Consider the following 27,730-nt stretch of genomic DNA (forward strand, 5'->3'; position numbering starts at 1 on the left):
ACCAACTGGGTTTGGCTGTTAAAAAAAGTAAAAAACAAACCCCAGGTACTTTAACATTGATTTCTCATATTTAACTTTACTATAAGTTATGTTTCACTGCACAACTTGCCTCAGCTTCATCAGAAAATAAAATACTTATAAAAAAATACCAAATTACTGCACTCTGTGACAACTCTGTCAGCCTTCAATGGCATAAAGAACTCCCACACCGGATGGAAGAGTGATTTTAGTGTGCTCTTTATAGACCCAGTACTACCATGTGGGGTCAGCAGTGATTCTGTCCATCCACTCTGTGTATACATGTCTTTCATGGATTCCTGTGCAGCTTAGAACATGTTGTCAGTAAATGTCAGCAAAAGTTGCTGGGTTGCTGATGGTAAGAGGTGTCATGAGGCTGTGTTCCTACTATAGGAAGAAGAAGAGAAGGGTGAAGCATTGAGTTGTAGTCTCAGCTTGGGTGGATGAAGTGTATGATAGGAGACAACACCTTTCTTGTGCTTGTGCAGACCCGCTTTTGAAGTACAAACTTAACCTCAACATTTTATAATCATTAACCACCTACCGTGACTCCATTGTGTACAAACTTGTGACTGCCTGAAATGTGACGTGAGTCAAAAGGGCAGAGGTATCATAAGAAAGCATTGCCAAGTGGTGTGTTTGCATAGGTGGAGCAAAGCTACAAAAGCTTGTGAACCACCTCTGGCCTCTCCTGTGCATGGGTTTCTGTCCATCCAGCTCGCAATATGCTGGTGGCGGTGCTGCTCCTCTTCTTGTGCTGCCTGAGTCCTGCCACTGCTGGGAAGCTGCTAGTGATCCCAATGGAAGGTAGCCACTGGCTGAGTATGAAGAAAGTGCTGGCTCAGCTGAGCAAGAGAGGCCATGAAATAGTTGTTATCGCACCAGACAGCAAAATGCTGATAGATTCCTCAAGGATATATGAAATGAAAACGTATCCTGTACCTTTCAAAAAGGAAGAGATGGAAGAACTTATGCAAACACTTAGTGCAAACAGTTTTAGCAAAGAGCCTTTCCTGGTCAGATTTTTGAATACTTGGGATCATTTCCGACAGACCTCTGCCATGTTTCAAGCTTCCTGCAGTTCCTTGCTGTACAACAAAGAGATGATGAAATACATTGAAGAAAGTAAATTTGATGCCATCTTCACAGATCCTCTGACACCCTGTGGACAGATCATTGCTTTGCATTTTTCTATCCCTACTGTTTTCTTCTTGCGAGGTGTCCCATGCGCTATAGACATTCACGCTGCTCAGAGTCCAGACCCACCATCCTATGTCCCACGAATGTTCTCACTCAATACAGATCATATGACGTTCTCTCAGAGAGTGAAAAACTTCCTGATTAGCATTTCAGAGTATTTCACCTGCAGTATCATCTTTTCACCATTTGAAAGCTTGGCTTCAGACTTTCTCCAAAAGCCGATGACAATGACGCAGCTTTTAAGTCATGGATCCATTTGGCTGAAGAGACTTGACTTTGTCTTTGACTATCCCATGCCTGTAATGCCCAATATGATTTTCATTGGAGGCATAAACTGTGGACAGAAGAAACCAGTATCTCAGGTCAGTGACGGGCTGGGAAAAGTTTAACAAAGGAAAAGTTCTGTCAGTCATACACCTGCATGATCTGAGTGAGGTTTAATAGCATGTTTGATATGGATGTTTCTTACCTAAAGACATAATTTAGATTAACAATTTCTGTATAGCAAATCCACATGAAAAACAGAACAGGAGAACAAGATGTGACTCTACCTCCTTTCCTTGGGTCTGCCCAACATGGGGATTTTGTTTGGTGAGGGGATCATGTGCTATGCTGTGTTTAATTCCATCTGAAGTCAGGTACACAAACACCATCTTGCCCAGGAATTAATGCAAAAAGGGCAAGTGAATTATAAACACCTCTTCCAAAAATTCTTTGCCTCACATAAGAGGCAGTAGAGTATTTCTTCAAGAGCATTAGCTGCTTATCGAGTTAGAAAAATAACTCACTGGGTTATGTGCAGTAGCATCATGTGCTTTTTTCTGTAACAGCAGTCTTGCGTTTGAGTCAAAAGCTAATATTTTGTGGTGAAGGTTTTGATCTAACAACATCTTCCATCACAAAAACTAGAGAGCTGAATTCTCAACTGCATTTTCAGGAGACATCCAGTTTAGATTGGGAAACAGTGATGGGTGGTTGCTTGAGCATCTGTGATCTAAACAGTACTTGATAAAAGCATGCATGTGATGTATGTTAGCTTGTTGGTGCTCATGACATACATTATCTTGTTGCTATGTGTGATGTATATTCTTGTTTGCTTGTACTCTAAGTAGAACAGCCTCATGTGAAGCCAGAGATTAAGTGGAAAGGGAGATACAGGAGGAGACAGCTCTCCTCAGCAGATGATGAATCTATAGTTAGTGTCATTCAGCTGTTTCAGTAATAAATCACGTTGTTTCCTAGAAAGGAAAAGTTTTATCCTTTGTGAACGTTACTTAAACACTCTCCTCTATTATTCCTTTTAACTTTTTTTCACTTGCCAGCTTTCCCTGAGTCTTAGGGAATGGATTCCTCCTGCCTGTCACCACTCATTCTTCCCTCGAATTCATAGGCCTTTGTGAACATGAATGAGTGAAGCTTAACAAGAAAATGGGTTTGCATTTTACAAGCCTGGCACATCTTCCCCAGGGCCAACCTTAACTGCCCTCAGGCTTTGCTTTGCTCCTTCCGATACTTCACCTGATGCTTCCAGTTGAAAGTACTGTTTATTTCTGTGGAGCTGCTAGTGTTCAGAACTATGTTTTCACAAAAGTCTCTTTCAAATTGCTGTCAGCCCCCGACATGGCCACTTTTATTAGGGCAATGCTTTCTCCTATCTGTTCTGTCCATCAGAGTTGCTTAATGGCTCCTCAGGGACTAAGCCAGGCAGATTCTCTGGGAAAGCAGCAAGCAAACCTGCCTGGAGGCAATGCCATGTGGCAGCTCCAGCTTAAAATCAGACTTTTCTCTGAAGACAAAGCTCACTCTCACTCTCATCTTGCTAAGGGCTAAAGATCATAGTTCCGCAGCAATATTTATTGCAAAAGTACTAATTCTTCAGTCCTGATTTCTTCTTGTCTTCTGACTATGCCTCTGAATCACAACTACATTTAACAGCAAAATATATATATAATATAAAGGATGGCAAGATTATCACAAGTACTTGTTAACTGCTCAGACATGGTATGTTACTTTTAGTTTTTCATCTGAAGTAATAACACCACTTCTTACCATTTAAAATCAATTCCTGGCCTGAAACCAGAGGGCTGTTACAGTCTACTTCTGTCCCGGCTTCCGTGTATTTAATTAGGTACGAGGGGAACTGAGTGAGTTTTCCTTCCTATTGCTCCTGGAAGAAGAAAATGATTGAGAAATGCACAGAGAGATAGGTCAGTATGAGAACAAAGAAGTGTTGTGCATGACAACACAGATTCGGTGGTTTTTCCTTCACTGATGCAAGTCCATACTGCAGTGATGCTTATTGTAATAAATTTGTACCTGGTGTTGTACCTGGCCCCAGTGCTGAGCTATATGTAAATCACAGAGCTACCTCCTTAGGAACTGCACTTAGGATGTTGTGCTGTATCATGGCATAATTCTATCATTTTAAACGTAAACTGGACAAGCATTTCAGCTTATCAAAAAGAAAAAGAATGAAAAGAAGGAAAGCAAGAAAGCATTTTAGTACCTGCTTTCAGCAAGCCCAGTTACTTCCAAGTGCCAGCATTATTCAGAGATTTGGGATTTTGTTTTTGCAAAGCCTGATTTTATTTTCAGTCTAACATTAATCAACACAGGGGATCAATCAGAAAGGACCCATCTGAAGGGAGACTCAGATACCAAGCCCAGTTCTGCCCAACCCAAGTTGATTTATCGCATTCCTTAAATGATTCATCAGTGCCTTGAATGGTTACTGGTGACTGGTTTTGCTGGAAAAGCTGGATCGTTAAGGGGGAATGTGAGAATCTAGCAGGGGGCTGTGGTACTACTTAAAATCTTTTGGGTCTGGGTAGATGAACAGACTTTGGATTTCTAGGAACATGGCTTATGTAAGTAAATATAATTACTTAGTCTCTGTGGGGGTTTTGGTTTTCCTGTCTCTGTTTTGCTTGGCTGATGGTGGAAAGCTGTTGGTGGTGCCAATGGATGGGAGTCACTGGCTCAGCATGCGCTTGCTGCTGGCAGCCCTCAGCCAGAAAGAACATGAAATTGTTGTTGTCGCACCAGAAATAAACTTGAACGTGAAGGCCTCTGAATATTACACTTTGAAAACATATCCCGTACCTCTAACAAGGGAAGAACTGGGAGAAAGCATGCATTCATTTGCAAAGGATCTTTTTGAGAGAAGACCTTTTCTTCAAAGAATTACTGCGCTTTATGAAAAAGTTCAAGTCATCTCTGGTCTCTACGCCTCTTCTTGTACCAGTTTACTGCACAATAAGGATCTGATGCAGGATCTTGAAAGGAGTAAATTTGATGCTGTTCTCACAGATCCTGTTGTACCATGCGGACAAATACTGGCTCTGCATCTCTCCGTCCCATCTGTTTTCTTTTTACGGGGACTCCCCTGCAGTTTTGATTTGCAGGCTACCCAGTGTCCAGACCCCCCTTCTTACATCCCAAGAACATTTACAGACAACTCAGACCACATGACATTTATCCAACGTGTGGAAAACTTATTTCTCAAGTCATCAGAATATTTTCTTTGCAATTTTGCATATTTGCCATTTGAAATTATGGCCTCAGATGTTCTCCACAGACCAGTAACAATGAAGGAGCTCTTAAGCCATGGATCCATTTGGCTTAAAAGAATGGATTTTGTTTTTGAATATCCCATGCCAGTGATGCCCAACATAGTTTTCATTGGAGGTATAAACTGTGGAAAGAAAAAGCCATTATCTCAGGTCAGTGATTTCCTTGATAAAATATATTAAGGTCTGAAGGGAGAATGCTGTCTGCAAATGCTTTGTGTGTATATAATTGTATACGTGAGTTTGTGGGATTTATATGTGCAGTAAGGTATACTGTAAAGACAAAGAAAATAGGTGAAGAATTGGGTTGATTTTAATTCTCTCCCACTCTTGCTGTTACTCTTCTATAGCATTATCAGGATCTAAGCATTTTTGCTTACACTGTTTTTATGGGCTAGGTAGAAGTGGTTTATCGCTGCACTCTTGCTAACAAGGCACACAGCTACCAGTGAGGGTGATCCTCATCTTAGCAGACAGGTCTGCTGCTTATATTTGCCAGATTGGTATTATTATCTGAAACTATCTGTTTTACTGTCACAATTTATTTTTAAAAATATTGAATCTTTTCAGTTAATAGAATCATCTTTTCATAATTTAGAAATAAAATGTCATAACTCATCAGTTGGCAAGTAATGTTCTGGTTGGTTTTTCAGTCTAGGCTTATCCTTTCACTGCATGGATTCTTTACATGATTTTCAGCAAAACTGCTGAAAGTGCTAGCTAGAACTGAGCTGTCTGCAACAATTTATGCTGCCATCCGAAAAGTTTCCCTACAAAGGGTGTACCTAGAGATGTGGTAGTTCATTAAATGTCCTTAAAACAATTCTGGTGTATACTATCAGCCTCCGTAGTAAATAACTGTATGGTCAAAACTACTTCTATGCAATAATTTTCAAAATTAGAGCTGACTTCGAATCTTGTATATGCATTAGTGTTGTTTTGTTTCATGGCCCTGGGGCATGCTCTTCCCTGATTGATCCAGAACAGTATTTCTGAGTTGTTAATCCAGTTTAAAATATATCTGGCAAAAAACTTGCCCTTGTTTTTCCTTCTTCCAGCACCTACTTCATCCTTCCAAAAAGAGGCCTTTCAGTGAAATGAACTCTCATAGCCGATTTTCCATTTTCATTACAGTGTCAAGAGATAAAACTGATTAAAAAACCAGAATATTTCCCATGGAAAACATTAATATTTTTCTAATCTTTTACAAATAGAAAAATATTTGGACTGTTGGAAGGGGAGGAATTTTTTTATACTCAACTTTCATGTTTAGAAAAGTAATGATCTGTTAATCTGCACTTTTGAGCAGACCACTTGTTGAAGGATAGTTATTTCCTTAAAACCCAGTGTTCCTCCAATACAGAGGTGGGTGTTTCCCAGTCTAGCTGTTGCTCTGATTGCTATTTGCCAAATTAGCTGAACTTTAACACCTCTTATCCAACTTTGCCATACCCATCATTATAGATTTACCACACAGCAAATAAGTCTAAAGATCATCAAGAAAAGCACAGCAACAATTGTTTAGAAGTGTGGAGCTGGGGATACTGTCTCTGGGCGGCACTCACCAGATTTCAGCAGAAATGGCTCCAGTGTTTAGTGCTCATCCGCAAGTCACGACAACACTGGTTCTGCTCCTGTCCATGCTCAGTGTGGCTGCTGGTGGGAAGCTGCTGGTGGTGCCGGTGGATGGGAGTCATTGGCTCAGCATGCGGGAAGTGTTGGACGTTCTCAGGCAGAAGGGACATGAAATAGTCGTTGTTGCACCTGAAGTCAATTTGCACATAAAGCCAACAAAGAATTTTGTTATGAAAACACACTCAGGCCCACTCACACAGGAAGAGATGGAGGAAATTTTCCAGGCATTTTTACGAGATGTACTTCAAGAAGGATCTTTTCTGGAAAGATTTCTTAAATTGTACCAAGGTATGAAAAGGCTCTCTGATTTGGCGGTCTCCAGCTGTACACACTTACTGTACAACAAAGAGCTTGTCAGATACCTTGAGGAGGGCGGGTTTGATGCTGTCCTTACAGACCCTGTACTACCCTGTGGACCAATACTGGCTGAGCATCTTTCAATTCCTTCTGTGTTTTTTTTACGAGGAATACCATGTGGTTTGGATTTTGAAGCCACTCAATGTCCCAATCCTCCTTCTTATGTCCCCAGGGCATTTACAGATTTTACAGACCACATGAACTTTTTCCAGCGGGTGAAGAATCTAATCTTAGACATCCCAAATTATTTTCTCTGTGATTTTGCCTTTCAACCATATGCAAAACTGGCTTCTGAGTTTCTCCAGCGGGATGTGACTGTGCAGGATCTCTTACGCCAGGCTTCCATTTGGCTCATGAGGCTAGATTTTGTGCTAGATTATCCAAGACCTTTGATGCCCAACATCATTTTAATTGGAGGCGTAAACTGTGCTCACAAGAAGCTACCTCAGGTGGGTCATGCTCTGTTTTTAAGTCATGCTCTGGTAGACTTCTGTGTTCACAAGTGTGCAATTTTGTGTTGTCGAGAGGAATCCAGTTCCCATTTAGGGTGGGTTAGGCAAATACTCATGAAAGAAATTATTTTTCTCTCACTTTTGTTCTCATTATCCATTTTCTGTGTAAGCAGCTATACCTTCTCACTTACAAAGTATGCTCCATGGATGTCTTTGCTATTATGTATTCAAAGTCATTTGGTGTAACATTGTGTAGCCCCGTTCTCCCTTTCTCACTTAGTGAGTGATGGAAGAGCAGCTGGCAGGTCTAGGGGCAGTCAACGCCTTGCAGTGAGGTGTAAACCATACAACTTTGCAAACTGTTGTAGCAGACTCTGGTATTTACTGAGAAATGCATGTCAGACTTCTGTCCTGGTGCACCCTTGCTGCCTTACCACTTCTTTCATTGTCAGTGAATTTGTCTGTTTCTCCACACGCTCTTTCCAAAGCTGGAATCAGGAGGAATGCCACAGGCTGTGGACGGTCAGGCTGAGAAGCACCATCTCTGTTTACAGGCAGGCCTCAGAAGATTTTGCCTTGGGGATGGCTATGTGAGATCAGAGAAAAAAAGTCAGTCTCCATGAGCCTGAAGGGGCTATCGTGGCTTGGCAGATCCTTCTCAAAGGCAATAGAGCTGCCAAATCTTTTCTGATAGAAACAGATGAGGTTTATCTGGAGCATCCAGCACATTTACCAACTGCCCATGTAGACTGCTGAAATCCAGTGCTTGGTATCCAGCCTTTTATCAAATGAATGATTATACATTTACCACAGAGCAAATAGCTCCAAGGATCAAAAGTTATGTGGTAGCACAGATTGCTTAAAAGCACAGAGCTGGACCTGTGGCTTCAGTGCCACCAGTGGTTTTCTCTCTTGGTGGCACTCACCAGATTTCAGCAGAAATGGCTTTGGTGTTTAGTGCTCATCTGCAAGTCACGACAACACTGGTTCTGCTCCTGTCCATGCTCAGTGTGGCTGCTGGTGGGAAGCTGCTGGTGGTGTGGTTGGATGGGAGTCCTTGGCTCAGCATGCGGGAAGTGTTGGACATTCTCAGGCAGAAGGGACATGAAATAGTCGTTGTTGCACCTGAAGTCAGTTTGCATATAAAGCCAACAAAGAATTTTGTTATGAAAACGTACCCCACCCCTTACACTCAGGAAGAGATGGAGGAAAATTTGCAGGCATTTTTACGAGATGTACTTCAAGAAGGATCTTTTCTGGAAAGATTTCTTAAATTGTACCAAGGTATGAAAAGGCTCTCTGATTTGGTGATCTCCAGCTGTACACGCTTACTGTACAACAAAGAGCTTGTCAGATACCTTGAGGAGGGCGGGTTTGATGCTGTCCTTACAGACCCTGTACTACCCTGTGGACCAATACTGGCTGAGCATCTTTCAATTCCTTCTGTGTTTTTTTTACGAGGAATACCATGTGGTTTGGATTTTGAAGCCACTCAATGTCCCAATCCTCCTTCTTATGTCCCCAGGGCATTTACAGATTTTACAGACCACATGAACTTTTTCCAGCGGGTGAAGAATCTAATCTTAGACATCCCAAATTATTTTCTCTGTGATTTTGTCTTTCAACCGTATGTGAAACTGGCTTCTGAGTTTCTCCAGCGGGATGTGACTGTGCAGGATCTCTTACACCAGGGTTCCGTTTGGCTCATGAGGCTAGATTTTGTGCTAGATTATCCAAGACCTTTGATGCCCAACATGATTTTAATTGGAGGCATAAACTGTGCTCACAAGAAGCTACCTCAGGTGGGTCATGCTCTGTTTTTAAGTCATGCTCTGGTAGACTTCTGTGTTCACAAGTGTGCAATTTTGTGTTGTCGAGAGGAATCCAGTTCCCATTTAGGGTGGGTTAGGCAAATACTCATGAAAGAAATTATTTTTCTCTCACTTTTGTTCTCATTATCCATTTTCTGTGTAAGCAGCTATACCTTCTCACTTACAAAGTATGCTCCATGGATGTCTTTGCCATTATGTATTCAAAGTCATTTGGTGTAACATTGTGTAGCCCCGTTCTCCCTTTCTCACTTAGTGAGTGATGGAAGAGCAGCTGGCAGGTCTAGGGGCAGTCAACGCCTTGCAGTGAGGTGTAAACCATACAACTTTGCAAACTGTTGTAGCAGACTCTGGTATTTACTGAGAAATGCATGTCAGACTTCTGTCCTGGTGCACCCTTGCTGCCTTACCACTTCTTTCATTGTCAGTGAATTTGTCTGTTTCTCCACACGCTCTTTCCAAAGCTGGAATCAGGAGGAATGCCACAGGCTGTGGACGGTCAGGCTGAGAAGCACCATCTCTGTTTACAGGCAGGCCTCAGAAGATTTTGCCTTGGGGATGGCTATGTGAGATCAGAGAACAAAGTCAGTCTCCATGAGCCTGAAGGGGCTATCGTGGCTTGGCAGATCCTTCTCAAAGGCAATAGAGCTGCCAAATCTTTTCTGATAGAAACAGATGAGGTTTATCTGGAGCATCCAGCACATTTACCAACTGCCCATGTAGATTGCTGAAATCCAGTGCTTGGTATCCAGCCTTTTATTAAATGAATGATTATATATTTACCACAGAGCAAATAGCTCCAAGGATCAAAAGTTTTGTGGTAGCAGAGATTTCTAGGAGTAACAAAAAATGGTGGGAAGGACGTAATATATTTTGATATCCATGAGAGCAGTGTTTATAGTCACATATGAAACTTGGGAGTTTACTCTTTCACGTTTGCTTTTACTTATAAGATAACTCTTGCTTGTGGGCCTTCTTTCACTGTCTGCTGGTAGGAGAACAACCAATTTCCTACAGCAGATTCTTCTCTTAACTTGCTTCAGCAACAAGACTTGATGGCAACATTTGCTTTGTGAACCTTCTCCTCCCTCTCGCTGATCTTGTGGACTCTTGCTCCTCATACTGTGTTTCTGCTTTGTGTGAATTGCCCATGGACCTAAAACTAATTTCTGGGATCTAAGCTGCAAGTTCTTTGCTGGCATTTGATTCCATTTTTGGGTTTACAGCATCTTGACAGAACCTGCTAGCTCTCAGCTGTGGCATCCTCATTAACTTTTACAATGCATTTTGCTCTTGCTTGAGCTGATGAGTGTCTGAGCTTTAGCAAACGTCTTTGTTAGAACTAGGAACCTTTCACTGCCAAGTAAGTACCATTAGAAAAATCAGTTTTTCTGTAGCTTTATGGCAGGTTCTTGGTTTTCACTGGTATGGATGAGAAGGTTTTTTCTCTCAGCCTTGGGACCCATTTGAACCAGGACTCCTTCAGCATCCCGAAGGATGGAGAAGCCTGTTACAAAGCCCGGTGGATGGAATAGCCCAGCATGAGTCAGACAGTGGAGTTGCTCATCCTGAAGAGGCATGAAATGCTTGATCTTCTACCAGAGAACAATTTTCTCATGAGAATACCATCAGACACCAGTGAGCAAAGCATCAGTAACATCTCAGGATGCAGGGAGACCTGAATGTGCAATTTCAGGCTGTTGGTTAAGGTGCATTTGATAGTGTCCACTCTGGACAAGGGTTGGCAGCACATGAAGAGGTTTCTTGGTTTATTAGACACCAAATAGTTCATACCAGAAGGGCCTTCAAGAGGGCATGTGCCTCAGAACCAGGGCAAGTTTGCCATTGCAGCACGTTTCTCAGGGCCTTTTTGATAACATCTCCTGCAAGAGAAAGATTCATTTGAGAAGTCCTTTACTGATCTTTTGTTCTGCCTTATGGATCAATCTCTGCAGAACTTCCTCATATTCCTCAGCATTTTTTTTTCCTTTAAGCAGGTTTTTCTGTGGTTTGGAATATGGTAGACCTAAAAAAATGCATTACTTTAAAGGTGTCATCAATAAACAGAATGCTTGATTTGCAAATAGATATAGTCGCAGGTTAGCAGTGTATCTTATGAATTCTATCAGATCTGGCAATGCACAGCTTTTCAGTCATAACTCTATTTGGCTGAGAAAATGTTACATTTTTGCATATCCTAGGCCTGTAATGCTCCTCAGTGGAAGCATCAGCATGGCTATGTCACTGTAATATAAATGCTCTTAACTTCTTGACAGTAAGAACTGACAAGAGCTAATCTATGCATCCCTCAGCACAATTTGGTTGAGAAGGTGCCACTTTCCTCCCTAATCTCAAGTCACTGCAGGGCCGATTCCTGATTCTCTTTGAGGCTCCTTGTCCCATAGCAGGATCTGATTGATGGTGCTGCTAGGTAGGAGTCAGTGGCTCTGTGTGCTTGCAGATGAGTGAAGGAAGAAGTGATGTGAAATAGCTGGGCCTGCATCTGCAAGAACAGGTCTCTGACTAAACATCAGGGAGAAAAGGAAGGACTTGGACTCAGCACTAGTTCCAAAATAAGACATTGATGTATCTTTCCCATCTAGGAGGTCTCAGAGGAAAATTCATTCTCGAAGTCTTAACAGGCTGGAGGGAACAGCTCTATCCTCCAACTCCACAAGCTTTCATGCTGCCGGTGGGCATAGTCATTGTAAAACAAAAGAGCACAACTTCTGCACAAGCCTCAAGGGTTTATTCTCAGTGCAGCTCTTCAGGCTGTCACACATCTCATGGGGGAACTTAATCAAAATTCTCATTGATTCCTGCCTTTGCAGGAATTTGTAGTATTTCACTGATGCTTAACATATAATTTTTGCCACACTTCCATCTTCATCAGTCTTCTCACTCCAGAAACAGTTTCAAACAGCTCTTCCATATCTGCTATGGGGCCATAAACCTCTTAGAGGCGGGTGGGAGGGGGCAGGTTTTGCCTGGGGGAAGGGAGCAGCCTAAGCTAGGCTGAATGGAGATATGGATGTGACACAATCTCCTGCACTTCCAAAAGGTTCAGCCAGAGGGACGCTATCTGAAATGCAGTCCCACCCAGAACCACTCCTGCCTCCTTCCTGGGACACTCTTTACTGTTTCCCTGATTCAAACAGTTGAGGCTTATCAGGTGCATCCACCACACACCACCAGCCTGTGAAGTTAGATGAACTTAGTACTTGTTATGCAGCCTTTTATCAAATGAATGATTATACATTTACCACAGAGCAAATAGCTCCAAGGATCAAAAGTTATGTGGTAGCACAGATTGCTTAAAAGCACAGAGCTGGACCTGTGGCTTCAGTGCCACCAGTGGTTTTCTCTCTCGGCGGCACTCACCAGATTTCAGCAGAAATGGCTCCGGTGTTTAGTGCTCATCTGCAAGTCACGACAACACTGGTTCTGCTCCTGTCCATTCTCAGTGTGGCTGCTTGTGGGAAGCTGCTGGTGGTGCCTGTGGATGGGAGTCACTGGCTCAGCATGAGGGAAGTGTTGAATGTTCTCAAGCAGAAGGGACATGAAATAGTCGTTGTTGCACCTGAAGTCAGTTTGCATATAAAGCCAACAAAGAATTTTGTTATGAAAACGTACCCCATCCCTTACACACAGGAAGAGGTGCATCATGCTTTCTGGAGAATTAGCCAGGATGTATTTGAAGAAGGACCTTTTCTGGAAAGATTTCTTAAAACATATGAAAGAGTGAAAAATATTTCTGCCATGTACCTGTCTTCCTGTGCACACTTACTGTACAACAAAGAGCTTGTCAGATATCTTGAGGAGAGTAAGTTTGATGCTGTCTTTACAGATCCAATACTACCCTGCGGGCAGATACTGGCTGAACATCTTTCAGTCCCTTCCGTGGTTTTTTTGCAGCAAATGCCATGTGGTTTGGAATTTGAAGCCACTCAGTGTCCCAATCCCTCTTCTTATGTCCCCAGGGCATTTACAGACCTTACAGACCGCATGAACTTTTTCCAGAGGGTGAAGAATCTAATCTTTGACATCCCAAATTATTTTCTCTGTGATTTTGTCTTTCAACCATATGCAAAACTGGCTTCTGAGTTTCTCCAGCGGGACATGACTGTGCAGGATCTCTTACGCCAGGCTTCCATTTGGCTTGTAAAGCTAGACTTTATTTTACACTACCCGAGACCATTGATGCCCAACATGATTATGGTTAGTGGAGTAAACTGTGCTCACAAGAAGCTAACTCAGGTGGGTCATACTCTCTTTTTTTTTTTGTCATTCTTGCAGGCTTTTACATACTCCGAAATGTTGTAACACAGGTTTTGTTAGAAATGTCTTTCTGTGGGTAAAAGGATTTCACCCTGCTTTTGCTTTGGAAAGAGGTGTCAGTACTCCTTTCAGTGAAAGCATCCAAGTATCACAGTATAGAAGTGGAGAAAGTGTTGTGAATGAATTTAGCTCTGGGAAACTTCCCATTGGTTATGTGACTCAGCTCAAAGCCAGTTTTGACATTAGAGCAGGACGCTCAGTGCCTCTTTGCTCAGGACTGTTGGTGTGGTGCAAGGCAGACTTTCATCTGAGGAGATCTTTGCTCGTCCTGTGGTCTGCCTTATCGCTACTGATTTTCTCTGCATTCCTGTCTTTATTTCTTTAAAGAAGGATCCTCTATGTTTTGAATTGTCATAGACTTCAAAATACTGAGGTTGGAAGGTCATTTGCAGGCCTCTTAGCCAACCTGCTAGTCAAAGCAGGTCCAGTTAGTTCAGGCTGTTCCATTCTATGTTTTGTCAAGTTTGAAATATCTCCTATGACCCTTATAGTGAAAACATTCTATTGTATCCAATGTATTGTTCTTTCCAATTTGAATTTCCCATGTGCAGCTTGTGTCTGTTGCCTCTTGTCCTCCCACTGTCAATCTCTTGGAAGAGTACAGCTTTGTCTTCTTTATGCCCTACCATCAAGGTAGTTAAAGACAGCGATAAGATCTCCTGTTAGCCTTTTTTTCTGAATCCTGACCAAGCTCATCTTTCTCAGCCCCTTTTTTGTGCATCATGCTCCCCAGCTCCTAACCACATCTTGGCTTTTGTTGGAGCTCCAGCACATCAATGTCTGTCTTGTACTGGAGAGCCCCAAACTGTGTACATGTCTTCAGATGTCTCCCGAGTGCTGAACCAAGAAGGATCACCTCTCTCAATCTGCTGGCTGCACTCTTACTCCTATAGCGCAGGATGCTATTGCCTCTGTGGCTGCAAGGGCACGCTGCTGACTCATACTCAGCTTTTTGTCCACAAGGACCCTGGGTCATTGTCTGCAGAGCTGCTGTCTGAACTGTTCGGCTGGAGCACAGCCTGTCCTGTGCCATGGGGTTATCCCATCCTAGCAGCAGAACTTTGCTTCTGCCTTTGCTGACCTTCATGATGCTCCTGCTGGCCCGTTCCTCCAGCTTGTGGCATTCTTCTTGCATATCCCAGGACAGTGATGCTCCTCATTTAATGTATCAACTGGCATCATAAAGTATTAGTTAAGTTACTTTATTCTTATAAAATTAATTTTGGATTTCAGATTTTTTAAAAATGTATATTCAAATATATTTTGTGGTTTACAGAGTAACACCATAGCTTCTATTTTTAGAAATAACTACTCCTGTTAAGTAAGTTTTTCAGATACTGACTTTTCAAAAGAGTGAAAGAGGGCTTATTTTTCAGAAAAAGTTGAATCTCATGTAGTAAAAATGAAGCATTTTTAAGAGGTTTCAAACTTGGCACTCAGTCTAGAAAAGCTGAGATGGAATAAACCATATAGCTAAACCTATGAAAAGAACTATGACAGAGGGACTGTGATAGAGGTCTATAAAATCCCCGAAAGTGTAGTGAAGGTGAAAGGGGAAGCAATATGCAGTTTCTTCTAATACTTGACCTATGACTAACACTGAAATGAGGCAGCAGCAAGCTTAAAGCAAACAAAAGGGAGTACTTTTTCACACCATTCACAAAAAACATATATATAAAATCTGCCTTTCAGCACCAGATTTTTTTTGTAGACAAAACCTATGAATTTAAAAAGGATTTGGGGGGCTAAGAAGAGGTATTTTCTGACTGCCAGGATTTGTAGACTTACAAAAGTGGTAATCATGGATTCCCCTAACTGGGGATATTCACTGTACCATTTCCAGCATACAACCTTCGCACTCAACTCTGTACTCTGGCTTTACTTTCTCCTGATAGATATCTCTTTTCACCCTTGCCTTTGGAATGGACTGAAACTTGTGGACTTCAGTCTCTGGACTCATATACAGGTGAAAGGGTGTTTATGTGTTGCTCAAAATCCAATGACACAACTTTTAAACTCTTAGGAACATGCGTTAGACTTTAGGGTTTGGTTTGGGTTTTTTTACCTCTTTATTCTTGTTTTATAGCATATTGTATTAGCATTACACAGATAATTTAAAGACTAGAATTTGAAGACTACACGGGAGTGACTATATATCAAATATGAGATTTGAGGGCCTGTTATATGTTTGCATTGGGTAACAGTATGTCTGCAACTCCGGGTTAACTACCTGAGTGTATACTGCCACCTTAGGGCATATGTAATGCTGCATCCTGTTATGTGAGATCTTTTCCTCTTTATCAGGAAAACGTGAAAATACACACATAGGTACTGCTGCTAACTCTCTGGCACATGCTTTCTGTCCACCTCCTTTAGCTTTTGGTCTTTTTACATCATCTGACTATCGTCTAGAGAGAAAGTTTTGCTTAAACAGGATGCAGAATGGGACTGTATGGGTCTGAAACTCCTTCCTCTTTAATGCAGGTTCCTTAGACATTACAGTCCTTCTTGATGGCTTATGAGAATCACTTTTTTTTCTTTTTTTCTTTTTTTTTTTTTAACATTGCACATGGAGAACCTTCTATCAAAATAAACTTTTTAGGAAATGCTTAGTATTAGCCTTGGAATGTGCTTATCACACACAGATACCTTCTGCAAAGGTAGCAATTTCATGAACCATCACTCCTACCTGCTCCAAGACAACCTTTCCAGGCTGCTACAAAGCATGAAGAAACTGTTCAGAGCTCTCTCTGATGAGGTGTGCTTGGTTAGGGGGGGGTCTAAAACAGTCTCTCTTCTCTAGACAGCAATTGCTTTTGTTCAGCTACCATTTCTATAGCTTGTTTTACTTTTGCGAACTTGCAAACTTTTGGCATCCACCTTTCCTTTTCCATGAAATATGCCGTAATGGCAGATGATATCGGCTTGGTCAGGCACTTTTTTTAAACACAAACTGCAGATATCTGCTTTTCTAAGTCTATCTTGAACATTTTCATGTGCTGTTGCATGTTCTCCCTATCTAAGGACATTAGTTTGTTTATAGTTGCCTGTTTCATTCATCTGTCTACTCCCTGGGTTTCCATTGCATCATTTGCTGCAGCTTCAACACAGGTTCTCAAAAATAATTAGACACTTAAATCCCATTCAGATCAACCCGATTTGGATATCTAAACAAGCCCTTGGAGCCGGACTGTCTTCCATGTCAGATCATGTCAGCCACGTTAGACAGCCAAACCTTCAAAACCTCAGAGGTAAAAAGCTTTTTCCAAATGTTCAGTCCATATCTCTCAGACTACCATTTGTGGCCCTGATTATGCTATTTACTGCTACCTGGAAAAGTCTGGCTCCATCATCATTGTTACTCCCCATCAAGTAGCTGTGGTCAAGTGTTATAGAGAACAGGACTGCCAACGTGGCTTTGGGCTTTTTTTTTTGCCTTAAAAATCTTATCATAGAACACCCAGAAGCAGCTCAGAAACTGTTCTCCCCTTCTTCTTGTAAGCATAGGACACAAGTGTGGCCTTCTCTTGGCTCATACAACAGCCAACCCTTACTAAGTTCTTTCAAAAACGTTTCACCTATAGCCTCTCACCTATGAACTCTTATGGCCCCTCTTGAGCAAGGACCGCATATTCTGCTGCATCACTGATTTAAAAAGGACATTTGGCCTCAAGCCAATCACCTATGAACTCTTACAGCCCCTCTTGGGCAGGAGCTGTGTATTCTGCTGCATCACTGTTTACATAAAAAGGTGTTTGGTTAATATGTTACCCAAACTTTGGTGACACCACTGCTTGGCGTGCCAGCTCCTGCTTACTATGTAGAAATGTCCTGTGTGAGCTTCAGGTACCTTCCTGGGCAAAGGTATAAGAGAGAAAGTTGGAGGTTTAGGTCTTTCATGTTGATAGTGCAATGCGCTTCTTGTATTACAAGCTCTCTGGAGAAGCTCAGTGGCCATAAAACTTGATTCCTGACTCGAATTTGGCACAGGACAGTCAAGTGCAGACGACCCTAATCCAGAAAAATCCCTCTGCAAACAACTGCTACCTCTGCTAATCAAAAACCCTGCTAATTGCTCTGAATCATTTAAGATAACTTAAATGCATGGAAATGCTTATTGCTTTAGATCCCTTGATAGCACTCTTATCTATGCTTTTATCACTGTTTAAAACATGATCTTTGAACTCCAACAACCTGTCTTAATCTAGAGATTACCTTTGCAGAGGTAAAGATTAAAGACCATCAGGTTATAAATGAGGTACAACTCTTTATTGCTTTCATATGCTGCTTGGAAGAAATACAGAGGAACAGTTAATTTCTCTTCCTGCTGATAGCCCCATGACAATTATGTGGAGGTACCAGATGTCTCCTGGGCTTGTCCTTTTTCTTTCTTTCTGGAGTTTTGCAGAAGGTGGGAAGCTCTTGGTCTTGCCTCAGGATGGAAGTCACTGGCTGAGCATGCGTGTGGTTCTGGAGAAACTCTGGGAAAGGGGGCATGAAATCATTGCAGTGATTCCCGATGCCACTTTGCTCATGAAAGGCTCACAATCTTTCACCATCAAAACATACTCTGTGCCTTACACACAGGAGTTTTTGGATAGATACTACCAGTCCATTGGTGAAAAAAGTTTTGATAACCCTCCCTTTGTAGAAAAAATTACAATTTTACTCAGTAATATATCAGAATTGACCAGCATGTTCTCTTCTGCCTGTTGGCATCTCTTACATGACGAAGAACTAATGAAGTACCTCCAGGACAGCAAATTTGATGCCATTATGATGGATCCTGTGTTGCCCTGTGGACCAATTGTTGCTGAATATCTCTCTCTCCCTTCAGTGTACTTCATGCGTGGTCTTCCATGTACCTTAGACTACAAAGCTACCCAGTGTCCCAGTCCTTTTTCTTATGTGCCGAGGACTCTCACATCCATTTCAGATCACATGACATTTATGGACCGTGTGAAGAACCTCCTGGTTGGGTTTTCAGAGCCTTTGCTTTGCTATCTGTTTTATTTAAAATACGAGAACTTAGCTTCTGAGTTTCTTCACAGAGAAGTAACAGTACTGGAACTATTTAGCAAAGCATCAATTTGGCTGATGAGATATGACTTTGTTTTTGAGTATCCACGCCCAATAATGCCAAATATGGTCTATATTGGAGGCATCAACTGTGAGCAGAAGAAGCCATTATCAAAGGTTTGTCATTGTTTAACAATTATTTAAGATCTGCTTTTTTAAGTGCTTCCTATAGTAGTATTTGTGCTTGAGGCAATATGGGATGGAATGATTAGGAAAGTAGGAATCTCAGGCTCTTAGAGGTGATCACAAGACTTGCACTCCAAGCAGCTGAAGGGCTTCTCCCTGGAAGACCTTAGGTGAAGTTGTCTAAGCTATGTAACTGCCTATGTGTAGCTTAGCTTGTTGCAAGCATATCACCATAATATTAGACAGTCATGGCACATATGCTGTAGCTAGATAAATGACAAAATAATTCTAGGTCATACAATGTAATATCTCTAATATTTGTGAAATACTGATTAATTGCAGGAGACTTGATTGGATGGAAAATGGAAATGTGGAACTAACTATATATACCCAGGCACTTATAGTGTGCCATAGAGACTGATAATGCAGATGAATACCCCAAAACCAGGGGTATGCAATCAAAGATGGTAGAGGGAGATCTTTTGTCTCTGAATTTGTGTAAGAAGCAACGTAAGATAGCATATAAGAAGATGATTAGAAAAAAGAAATCTTCAGGTTTGTAACTAAATACCCACCCTCCCTAGCTTGTTTGAATCTGCTTAGTGGCCAATGCAAATATCGCAGGTGTCAGTTTATTCTTTTTTTCAGACCATGGTGGTGTTGCAACAGCAGAAGTTATCACTAAGCTTACATCACATTTACTACTGTAGACTCAGGGCTTTCTCTTTGATAACTGTGGTGATATAGAAACAAATCTGAAGATAAACTTTATCAACTCACTGTTGATTCACAGTCATTGCTTCTTGTTTAGGCTCTGAAAGAACAAGGTAATCCAAATGTCAGATTTTGTTCCAAGTTTTGTGTCGAATCAGCTGAGCAGACTCAAGGCAGAGAGTTGATCATTAACTGGATGTTAATAAGATAGTGATTGCTTGGCCAGGTGTTGAACCTCCCATTCATAACTGTGTTCAGCCTTTCAGTGCAATACATGGCCAATTGCATGACACTTTTCCTCAAGCATTTGAATCCTCTAATATTAATTCAAGAATTCAACTTTACCTTGCAGCACACAGTTGCTTAAACCCTTCACCATGTGCACAAATGATAAACCCAACCATTACCCACAGTTAAAAGTTACCCTCATTTCTGTCCACAAACATACAGTCCGTTAAAAATTAAACACTTAACCTTAGTTAGGATTAAAGTGCAAAGTACCCCATGATTCACTTCTCGTCCCCTGCAATAGTTTTGCGACTGTTTAAAACTTTGCTGACAGCACAAGGGAAATGGCTTCTTCAAATCCAGGATTTAATTCTCTTGCCTGTTGGGTAGTGGTTTTCCTGCTCCTGTGGACATTTTCTGAAGGTGGAAAGCTTTTGGTTGTACCTATTGATGGCAGTCACTGGCTCAGCATGCGCCCGGTTGTAGAGCGGCTCAGACAGAAGGGACATGAAATCGTGGTGGTTGCGCCAGAGATAAATTTGCGGATAGGTTTGTCTGTGCATTATACCATAAAAACATACTCTGTGCCTTACACCAAGGAGTATGTGGAGGCAGAATTTAAAAAGATGGGCTACAGGAGTTTCACACCTCAGCCCTTCTTGGAAAAATTCTCAAAATTGGCAAATATTACAGCCATGTTCTTTGATTCCTGCAAACGTCTTCTGTCTAACAAAGAGCTGATCAAATACCTTGAAGAAAGCAAATTTGATGCTGTCTTTATGGATCCTTTTTTTCCATGTGGACAAATAGTGGCTGAACATCTCTCCCTACCTTCTGTGTACCTCATACGGGGACTGCCGTGCAGCCTAGACTTCCACGCTACCCTCTGTCCAAATCCTCCTTCTTACATTCCTAGGTTCTTCACTCGCTACACGGACCGCATGACATTCCTCCAGCGTGTGGGCAATCTCTTAGCTAGCCTGAGCAGTTCCCTGGCTTGCAGCTTTCTTTATTCCCCTTATGATGGTTTGATCAAAGAATTCCTCCAGCAAGAGGCAACAGTGCTTGAGCTGTTCAGCCACACGTCTATTTGGCTCATGAAATACGACTTTGTGTTTGAGTACCCCAGGCCTCTAATGCCTAATATGGTCTTGATCGGAGGCATAAGCTGCACTCAGGAAAAAGCATTATCACAGGTTAGTTACCTTTTTTTTCCCTAGTTTTGCTATGGCTGCACTGTTTGCTCTCACCAGGAGATGGAGCTCCTAGAAGTAACAAATAATACCAGGGGAAAGAACAAGGTGGAAGTGGCTAGGAAAGCACTTTGCACTTCTGCATCCCTTGTGCATCGAAGAGTACATTACTTCGTGGGATAACTCCGGATTCCCAGACAAATATGCATACAAAGCTGGGATTTTCCATTTTTTTTCCCCAGATATCTTCTGGCTGCCTATTTCCAGTAATTTTGTTTTGTACATCTGTTTACAAGATTTGGTGCAAGCTAGGATAATGCAGCAGGCCAAATTGTCCTAGTCCTCTGCCCTTGAGCAGAGGATCATTTCTGCAGGAATTTCAGACAGTGACAGAACTGAATTAAATTCCCACCACTCAGTGAAGCAGCAAGAGATCTGCTTCTTTGTGTAAAATACTCTGTCCCAGATCTGGACTGCAACTGTATTTTGCTTGTACTGTGCCAGACTTCCTAAACAGAGGATATCTGCCACTTTCCACTAGGAAATCCTCTTAATCCTTAGTGCTTTCTCTTATTTTTCAGTGAGTGACCACTGCAGGTATTTCATAAATGTCGTGTGTTACACCCATCAATACAAGCAACTGCTGGTTAAAAAGACTTTAGTAAAATCACAAAATCACAGAATGGTTTAGGTTGGAAGGGACCTTAAAGATCACCTAGTTCCAGCCCACCTTCTACTAGTCCAGGTTGCCCAAAGCCCCGTCCAAACTGGCCTTGAACCCTTCCAGGGAGGGGGCAGCCACAGCTTCTGGGCAACCTCTGCCAGTGTCTCACCACCCTCACAGGGAAGCATTTTTTCCTTGTATCTAATCTAAATCTCCCCTCTTTCAGTTTACATCCCTTACCCCTCATCCTATCGCTACACCCCCTGATCAAGAGTCTCTCCTCACGTTTCCCCATAGCCCCTTTCAGTACTGGGAGGCCATTCCTAGGTCTCCCGGGAGCCTTCTCTTCTCCAGCTGAACATCCCCAGCTCTCTCAGCCTTTCCTCACAGGGGAGGTGCTCCAGCCCCCTGAGCATCTTCATGGCCTCTTCTGGACCCGCTCAAGCAGGTCCATGTCATTCTTACGCTACCTACCTATTCCAAAGCAGGACTGCAAATAATGGTTTCATAATGGTAGTGGCATTTCTGAGCAGGGAGTCAGATGCTGGCACAAAAAAAAAAATTAAAGAACAGAGTAAAACTTATGTGACTAGCCCTGTTTACTAGAAAATAGATAGGGCTAAATGCACCACAAAATAGCCGTATCTCTTCCACTGCATCAGAAACTGCTGAAGAATTTTGTACCAAAATGACATTTGTAATTTGGGGAAGATTTTGCAGTTACCAGGTGTCTGTGAGTTTGTACAGAGCTGAGCCCTGAGTTCCCAGCCAGACATCTAAGACACCTGAATGAAGAGCATGCCTTCAGAGAAACCTGGTAAGACAGAACCAAGCCCTGAAATGACAGTTACGTTTCACCTTGTTTGCCCCCAAGAGAACTAGGTCTTCTATTCAGTGTGCAGCTATCAACAAACCTCCAGTGGCTCCTTCTGTTTGGGATCCAGTCCAAGAGAAGGGCCATGGCATTCTGATCAGTCACACAAATACGTAATAGAGCATAAACAGAGAAGGTCAGTCTTGGTTATCCCCTTAGACCCTAGTGATAACATTTCAATTGCCAGACTTAGGGGAACATTTTGTTCATTTTATTCCACTCATTTAACTGTCCACAGCAATTCCCTCCAGTTTTGTCTTTCCTTCCCCGGCTTTATCAAATATTTTCCTGTCACACAGAATTTTTGCTCCAGCCTTCAGATGGCTTTATGCTTCTTCAGAATCCTTTTGTTCTTGGATTCCAGTGACAGATTTCCGAGTCCTTTTATTTAAATCAAACAAACAGTACATATAAAAATTGGCAGTGGTTCAATATTATCAATCCAGACCAAATAAATCCAGATATTAGAAATTAGAGACACTGCTGTCAGAACACTTTCCAGAATCTTAATTCTGTCTTGCAGCTGCATAGTTTGAAAAGAAGAGTATCAACTCTAAAGCATCTGACTTGCAATAAATGTGAAAATAAACCATAATGTATTCACCTGGGGATTGGTTGCCAGGAAAACTGTGATGATGAATTGATCTCAATTGGTACAGCATCTTTTTCTGCACAGAAACTGATTTCTTTGAGCAGGCAGGCTTTGCTACGTGACTGTTTTTAAAGTAAATTTTCTCTTGTTCATACTGAATCTTGGTTTGGGCATCAATTCTGCACTCATGCATCTTCATAACTTTGTTCATCCACCTGTGCCCATTTTTTTTCTTTGGGACTCATGTTCATATAGATAACTAATTTTCCTAGTCATAATTTTGATGTGTTGACTGTTTATTTTATTGCCTTTCCAGACAGTTTTGTGGGAACGTGACAGAAATTACAGCATATGACATGGAAGGGACTTTGACTAAGGATGTGCTTTGTGTTGGCAGGAATTTGAAGCTATTGTGAATGCCTCTGGAGAACACGGCATTGTTGTCTTCTCGCTGGGCTCGATGGTCTCTGAGATTCCTATGAAGAAAGCCACAGAAATCGCAGATGCCTTGGGATCAGTCCCTCAAACGGTATGGTCTCCCTCTTCCCCTTCCAGCACAGCAATTCAAGACTGTTTTCAAATACAGTACATGATTACCTTCGGCTTTCAGTGTGCTTGGTCCTCTCTTCTTTCACCTGCTCCTTGATGCCAGAAGAAACTATCACTCCAGTTGCTCTGCACGATGAAGCAGGTTTTGTGCACCATGGATGTTTTCAGTTGTGCTTTTCAAACCCACTGAGGAGCAGCAAGAGGCTGGTTGCTTATAAATGACATTGTGTTTCCTTTTGAAAGGTTTTGTGGCGATACACGGGAGAGGCACCCCCCAACCTGCCGAAAAACGTAAAGCTTGTCAAATGGCTGCCACAGAATGATCTTCTAGGTAGGTCTGAGATACCTTGAGTGATACCAGTGTGTTTCTTTTAATCTGATACTGCTGTTGTAAGTCCCTATTAGCACCACCTGTGCTGACTCCCTGTGTCACTGTGGGTCACAGAACTCCCTTACAGCCTTTGCTGTTTGAGCCAGAGCTTATTTTCTAGAAACTTATTGCAACTTCAAAATTGCTGAACTATGACACAACTCTGTTTTGAAAGGTGTTCCAACACTTGGCTACCGTCACAGATGGATGTCTTTACCTCTCACTAGCCAGTCTCAACACCCAGCCATGGGTTTTTGTCACATTTTTGTCTACTGGACTGAAAAGAAAATTTGAGGTCCTCAAGTGAGCATTTCCAGACAGGTCCTTGGGCTTTTCAAGTGGTAAAATTGTATATGCTATTGCCAGGAGTGAATTTGTTAGTTAGACAGCAGGGCTCAGCTGTGGGAGATTTGCAAAACCAGCAAATGAAAGACAGAGTAGAAAAGTAAGCAATGGTAACATCCTCTTTAACCTCACTTGGCTCTGATTTCATCCTAAAATCTGAGAAGCTTTGGAGGATTATCCAAAGCTTTCCAGAGATGCCCCAAACCAAGACAGAGCCCTGCAACTCAAAGTTTGTTCAATCCCCTGTAATGTCCTGTTCTCTGCAGCCCTAAGTCTGTCCATAAGCAGTGATGCACACAACAGTCTAAAGTTCTTGATTTATACCTACCAGTGCCATTTTTGTGCAAGTTTTTCCGCAGGGCTGTGTTACTATGACTTAAGAAATCAAAAGCTAAGTAAGTCTTGCTTTCCTCCACAGCTCACCCTAAGACTCGTGCCTTTATTACCCATGGAGGGTCACACGGTGTTTATGAGGGCATATGCAATGCGGTGCCGATGGTACTAATGCCTTTATTTGGAGACCAGATGGACAACGCCAAGCGAGTGGAGTCACGAGGAGCAGGACTGACACTGAATATACTCGAAATGACTTCGAAGGACATATCCACTGCCCTGAAAGCAGTTATTAACGATAAAAAGTTAGTAATAGAAGCACAGCCTTTCTCCTTCTACTGTTGTGTAACACCAGCACTCTAGCTTCCATCTTAACAGAATACTAATCTGTTCTTATATGCCTTCTTATATCAAAGTTACCCCACTGAGAAGCTTGCCCTGGGTTAACTTCATCCTGTCCCTGTAGCCGCACCATCCTTCTCACTACCTGGGATTATAATCCAGGGTGACAAGAACTGGTTGATAGGAGAGGATGCGGGTATCACAGAAGATGAGATACAAGTGCAATGGAAGAAATTAAATTGACAAAAGATGTGTCACCTGCTTAAAGCCAAATTTACCAGGCAGTGATGTTGAGGGTTTGACACAATGTGGTGAAAAAGGCAGTCAGTGAAGGGAGATGTGGCAAATTGCTTTTCTTCCCCAAATCAGTGGTGACATGAATCAGTGGGGAGCCTCAAAATGTTGAAAGGCTCAGCTGCCCAGCTGGTTTTCTTTTCGTGAGGGTTGCCCAGAGATGCTGTCTGCGCAGCAGCAAGTGGCAGTGCTTCAGTATGGTCCAGAGGCTGTAGCGCATCAGGAGGAATTGCCTCCCAGCTGGCAGGGTTTACTAAACATAGCTGTTATCACTCATTTATTTTACAGACTAAATTTCTCAGTCATTTTCCTCCTTCCTAGTGCTCATAAGAAGCTGTATCAGCACAGTCAGCTGCTGCTCTGGCTCAGCAAGTCTGGACAATTCCAGCACAGAGTGGGATGAACATGCAGATGTACACCAAGGCAGTACAGGGAACCACACTAGATATCATAGTATTGCAGTAAGCATGCCCAAAGTGTTTTAAGGTATCACAGCAAAGGGAAGCTTTAAGACATACCCTCCTCTTCCCCACTCCCATTCTGTGTTGTCAGTAGGGCTTCTCAGTCCTTGGCATCTTCTTTCCCATCCTGTTTCTGAGAAATGGCACCTTATAGCCATTGTTTCTTAACCACTGTTCTTACAGCAGTAATAACAACATCATTATTATTAATAATAATAATAATAATGCATCTTGATCTTGAAAAGCTGGACAGCTTTTTTACACCCAGTCTCACATTTCAGCCAGATACCTTCACCCCAAAGATTTAGCTGACAGCTCAAACTAAGCTTTTTCTATTTATTCTTGTCTAGCTTTCCTTTTTTTTTTTTTTTTTTTCCCATTGAAAACAGCACTTTTCTGGGGCTGTAACTTTGCCATTATCCCTCTCATGGGGTGGTGGTGGTGGGGAAACACCACCAGAGAAGCCCCCTGTGGGCCATCAGATAACTGACACTGCGTCCCTTTTTTTCTGGGACTCAGTCTCAGAAGCACAAGTCATTGAAAACACCCAACAACGTTTCTTGACAGGTACAAAGAGAACATCAAGCGTCTCTCAGACCTTCACCTCGACAGACCCATCCACCCTCTGGACCTGGCTGTGCACTGGGTGGAGTTTGTAATGAGACACAAAGGGGCCCCACACCTGCGACCTGCTGCCCATGACCTGAACTGGATCCAGTACCACTCCCTGGATGTCATCGCCTTCCTCCTCACTGTGGTGCTCCTCTCCCTCTTCATTTCTCTGAAGTGCTGCCTGTTCTGCTGCCGCAGGCTCTGCTGTAAGAAGGGAAGAACAAAAAAGCCAACCAAATCAAAGTCCCACTAGCAGACGAAACCAGTGGTAGGAAATAAGGCCTCTGCTCCAGCCCAGAAGGATCAGAGAACATCTCACATTTCACTAAAACAATTGCCAACTTTCAGTCAAGAAATAATAGCATTCCTTTAAACTAGCACCATAGGAGTAATTGTTTCACTGATATGATTTTTGCCTTTAATTAAGAATCGGTTGTTAAAATAGTTTGTAGAGCAGTGCTTCAGTCACTTGGGAAGATATTTGTGTGAAGTCCAAGTCTCCTGGCTTCCACATCTTGGTATACGGAGTGCTCATGGTGACTTTTTTTTACTTCTATATGCAATGGAGATACATAGGGATTTCATAAGACTTTGCTTCAAGGGCTTTTAGGAAAATAATTTGTTCCAGTGTGACAGTCAGGTTTATCAAGCACTTTGAAATCCCTGTATAGCCGTTGTTGTAGAAGAGGTAAATGTTATTCACTGACAACACGTGTCACATAAGCCAAGCTAGATGCACATCTTAAATGGGTTTTGTGTGTGTGTATACAATACCATGAACAAAATTAATGTTTCGGCAGGGAAGTGGTTGTAGAGCCACTGCTGTTTCACCCAAGTTCCCCATCAGGCAGAGTGCTGTATCTGGAGATTACCTGTTAGGTGATAAGACCTTTGTAAGCAAAGTTTATAAAACCCAACTGATTTACTCTGCAAGTGATGTTCAGGGAAAGACCCAAACCCCAATCCTATAAATAAATCTCTGATACTAACAATAATGGCTCTTGTGTTTTCTGAGCTGAGAGATACAGGGCTGGACCCTTACTCCATCATGGAGAGAGAGCTGGAGAAGGGGAAGATTCAGTACCCCATGGTGTGAAAGCCACCTCAATCACAAAGGCCATTTCTCAAACATTACTGTCTCACTGCTTGGTGACTTGTTCCATGCTGAGAGGTTACATCCTGATGCTGCCACAGGCCCCACTACTGCGTATGGAACAAGACAGAAAAGACCTGTAACATTTAACATTACGCTGGTGAGGCCGCACCTCGATGACTGGGTTCAGTTTTGGGCCCCTCACTCCAAAAAGGCCATTGATGACTCGAGCGTGTCCAGAGAAGGGCAACGGAGCTGGTGCAGGGTCTGGAGCACAGGTCGTACGGGGAGCGGCTGAGGGAACTGGGGGGGTTTAGTCTGGAGAAGAGGAGGCTGAGGGGAGACCTCATCGCCCTCTACAGCTCCCTGAAAGGAGGGTGCAGAGAGGGGGGATGAGTCTCTTGAACCAAGGAACAAGCGCCAGGACAAGAGGGAATGGCCTCAAGCTGCGCCAGGGCAGGGT

The 27,730-nt window shown here is 42.4% G+C and overlaps 3 protein-coding genes and 1 pseudogene across 3 annotated transcripts; all 4 read left to right on the top strand.

The window, feature by feature from the left end:
* The first annotated feature begins 382 nt into the window (after positions 1-382).
* On the top strand, positions 383-27,010 carry LOC141962291 (UDP-glucuronosyltransferase 1A1-like). The gene is made up of 6 exons (XM_074910232.1): positions 383-1,580; positions 7,085-7,228; positions 23,266-23,397; positions 23,661-23,748; positions 24,551-24,770; positions 26,130-27,010. The coding sequence occupies exons 1-6, from the start codon at positions 744-746 to the stop codon at positions 26,425-26,427; spliced, it is 1,719 nt and encodes a 572-aa protein (XP_074766333.1). The 5' UTR covers positions 383-743; the 3' UTR covers positions 26,428-27,010.
* On the top strand, positions 4,077-5,239 carry LOC141962598 (UDP-glucuronosyltransferase 1A1-like). Its single transcript, XM_074910934.1, has 2 exons — positions 4,077-4,940; positions 5,186-5,239. The coding sequence occupies exons 1-2, from the start codon at positions 4,077-4,079 to the stop codon at positions 5,237-5,239; spliced, it is 918 nt and encodes a 305-aa protein (XP_074767035.1).
* Positions 8,167-11,495, top strand: LOC141962602 (UDP-glucuronosyltransferase 1A1-like). Its single transcript, XM_074910939.1, has 2 exons — positions 8,167-9,033; positions 11,466-11,495. The coding sequence occupies exons 1-2, from the start codon at positions 8,173-8,175 to the stop codon at positions 11,493-11,495; spliced, it is 891 nt and encodes a 296-aa protein (XP_074767040.1). The 5' UTR covers positions 8,167-8,172.
* LOC141962603 (UDP-glucuronosyltransferase 1A1 pseudogene) lies at positions 12,457-13,830 on the top strand (annotated as a pseudogene).
* Positions 27,011-27,730: the final 720 nt, after the last annotated feature.

The sequence above is a fragment of the Athene noctua genome, chromosome 7 (genome assembly GCF_965140245.1).
Source record: "Athene noctua chromosome 7, bAthNoc1.hap1.1, whole genome shotgun sequence".
In the NCBI taxonomy this organism is placed as follows: Eukaryota; Metazoa; Chordata; class Aves; order Strigiformes; family Strigidae; genus Athene; species Athene noctua.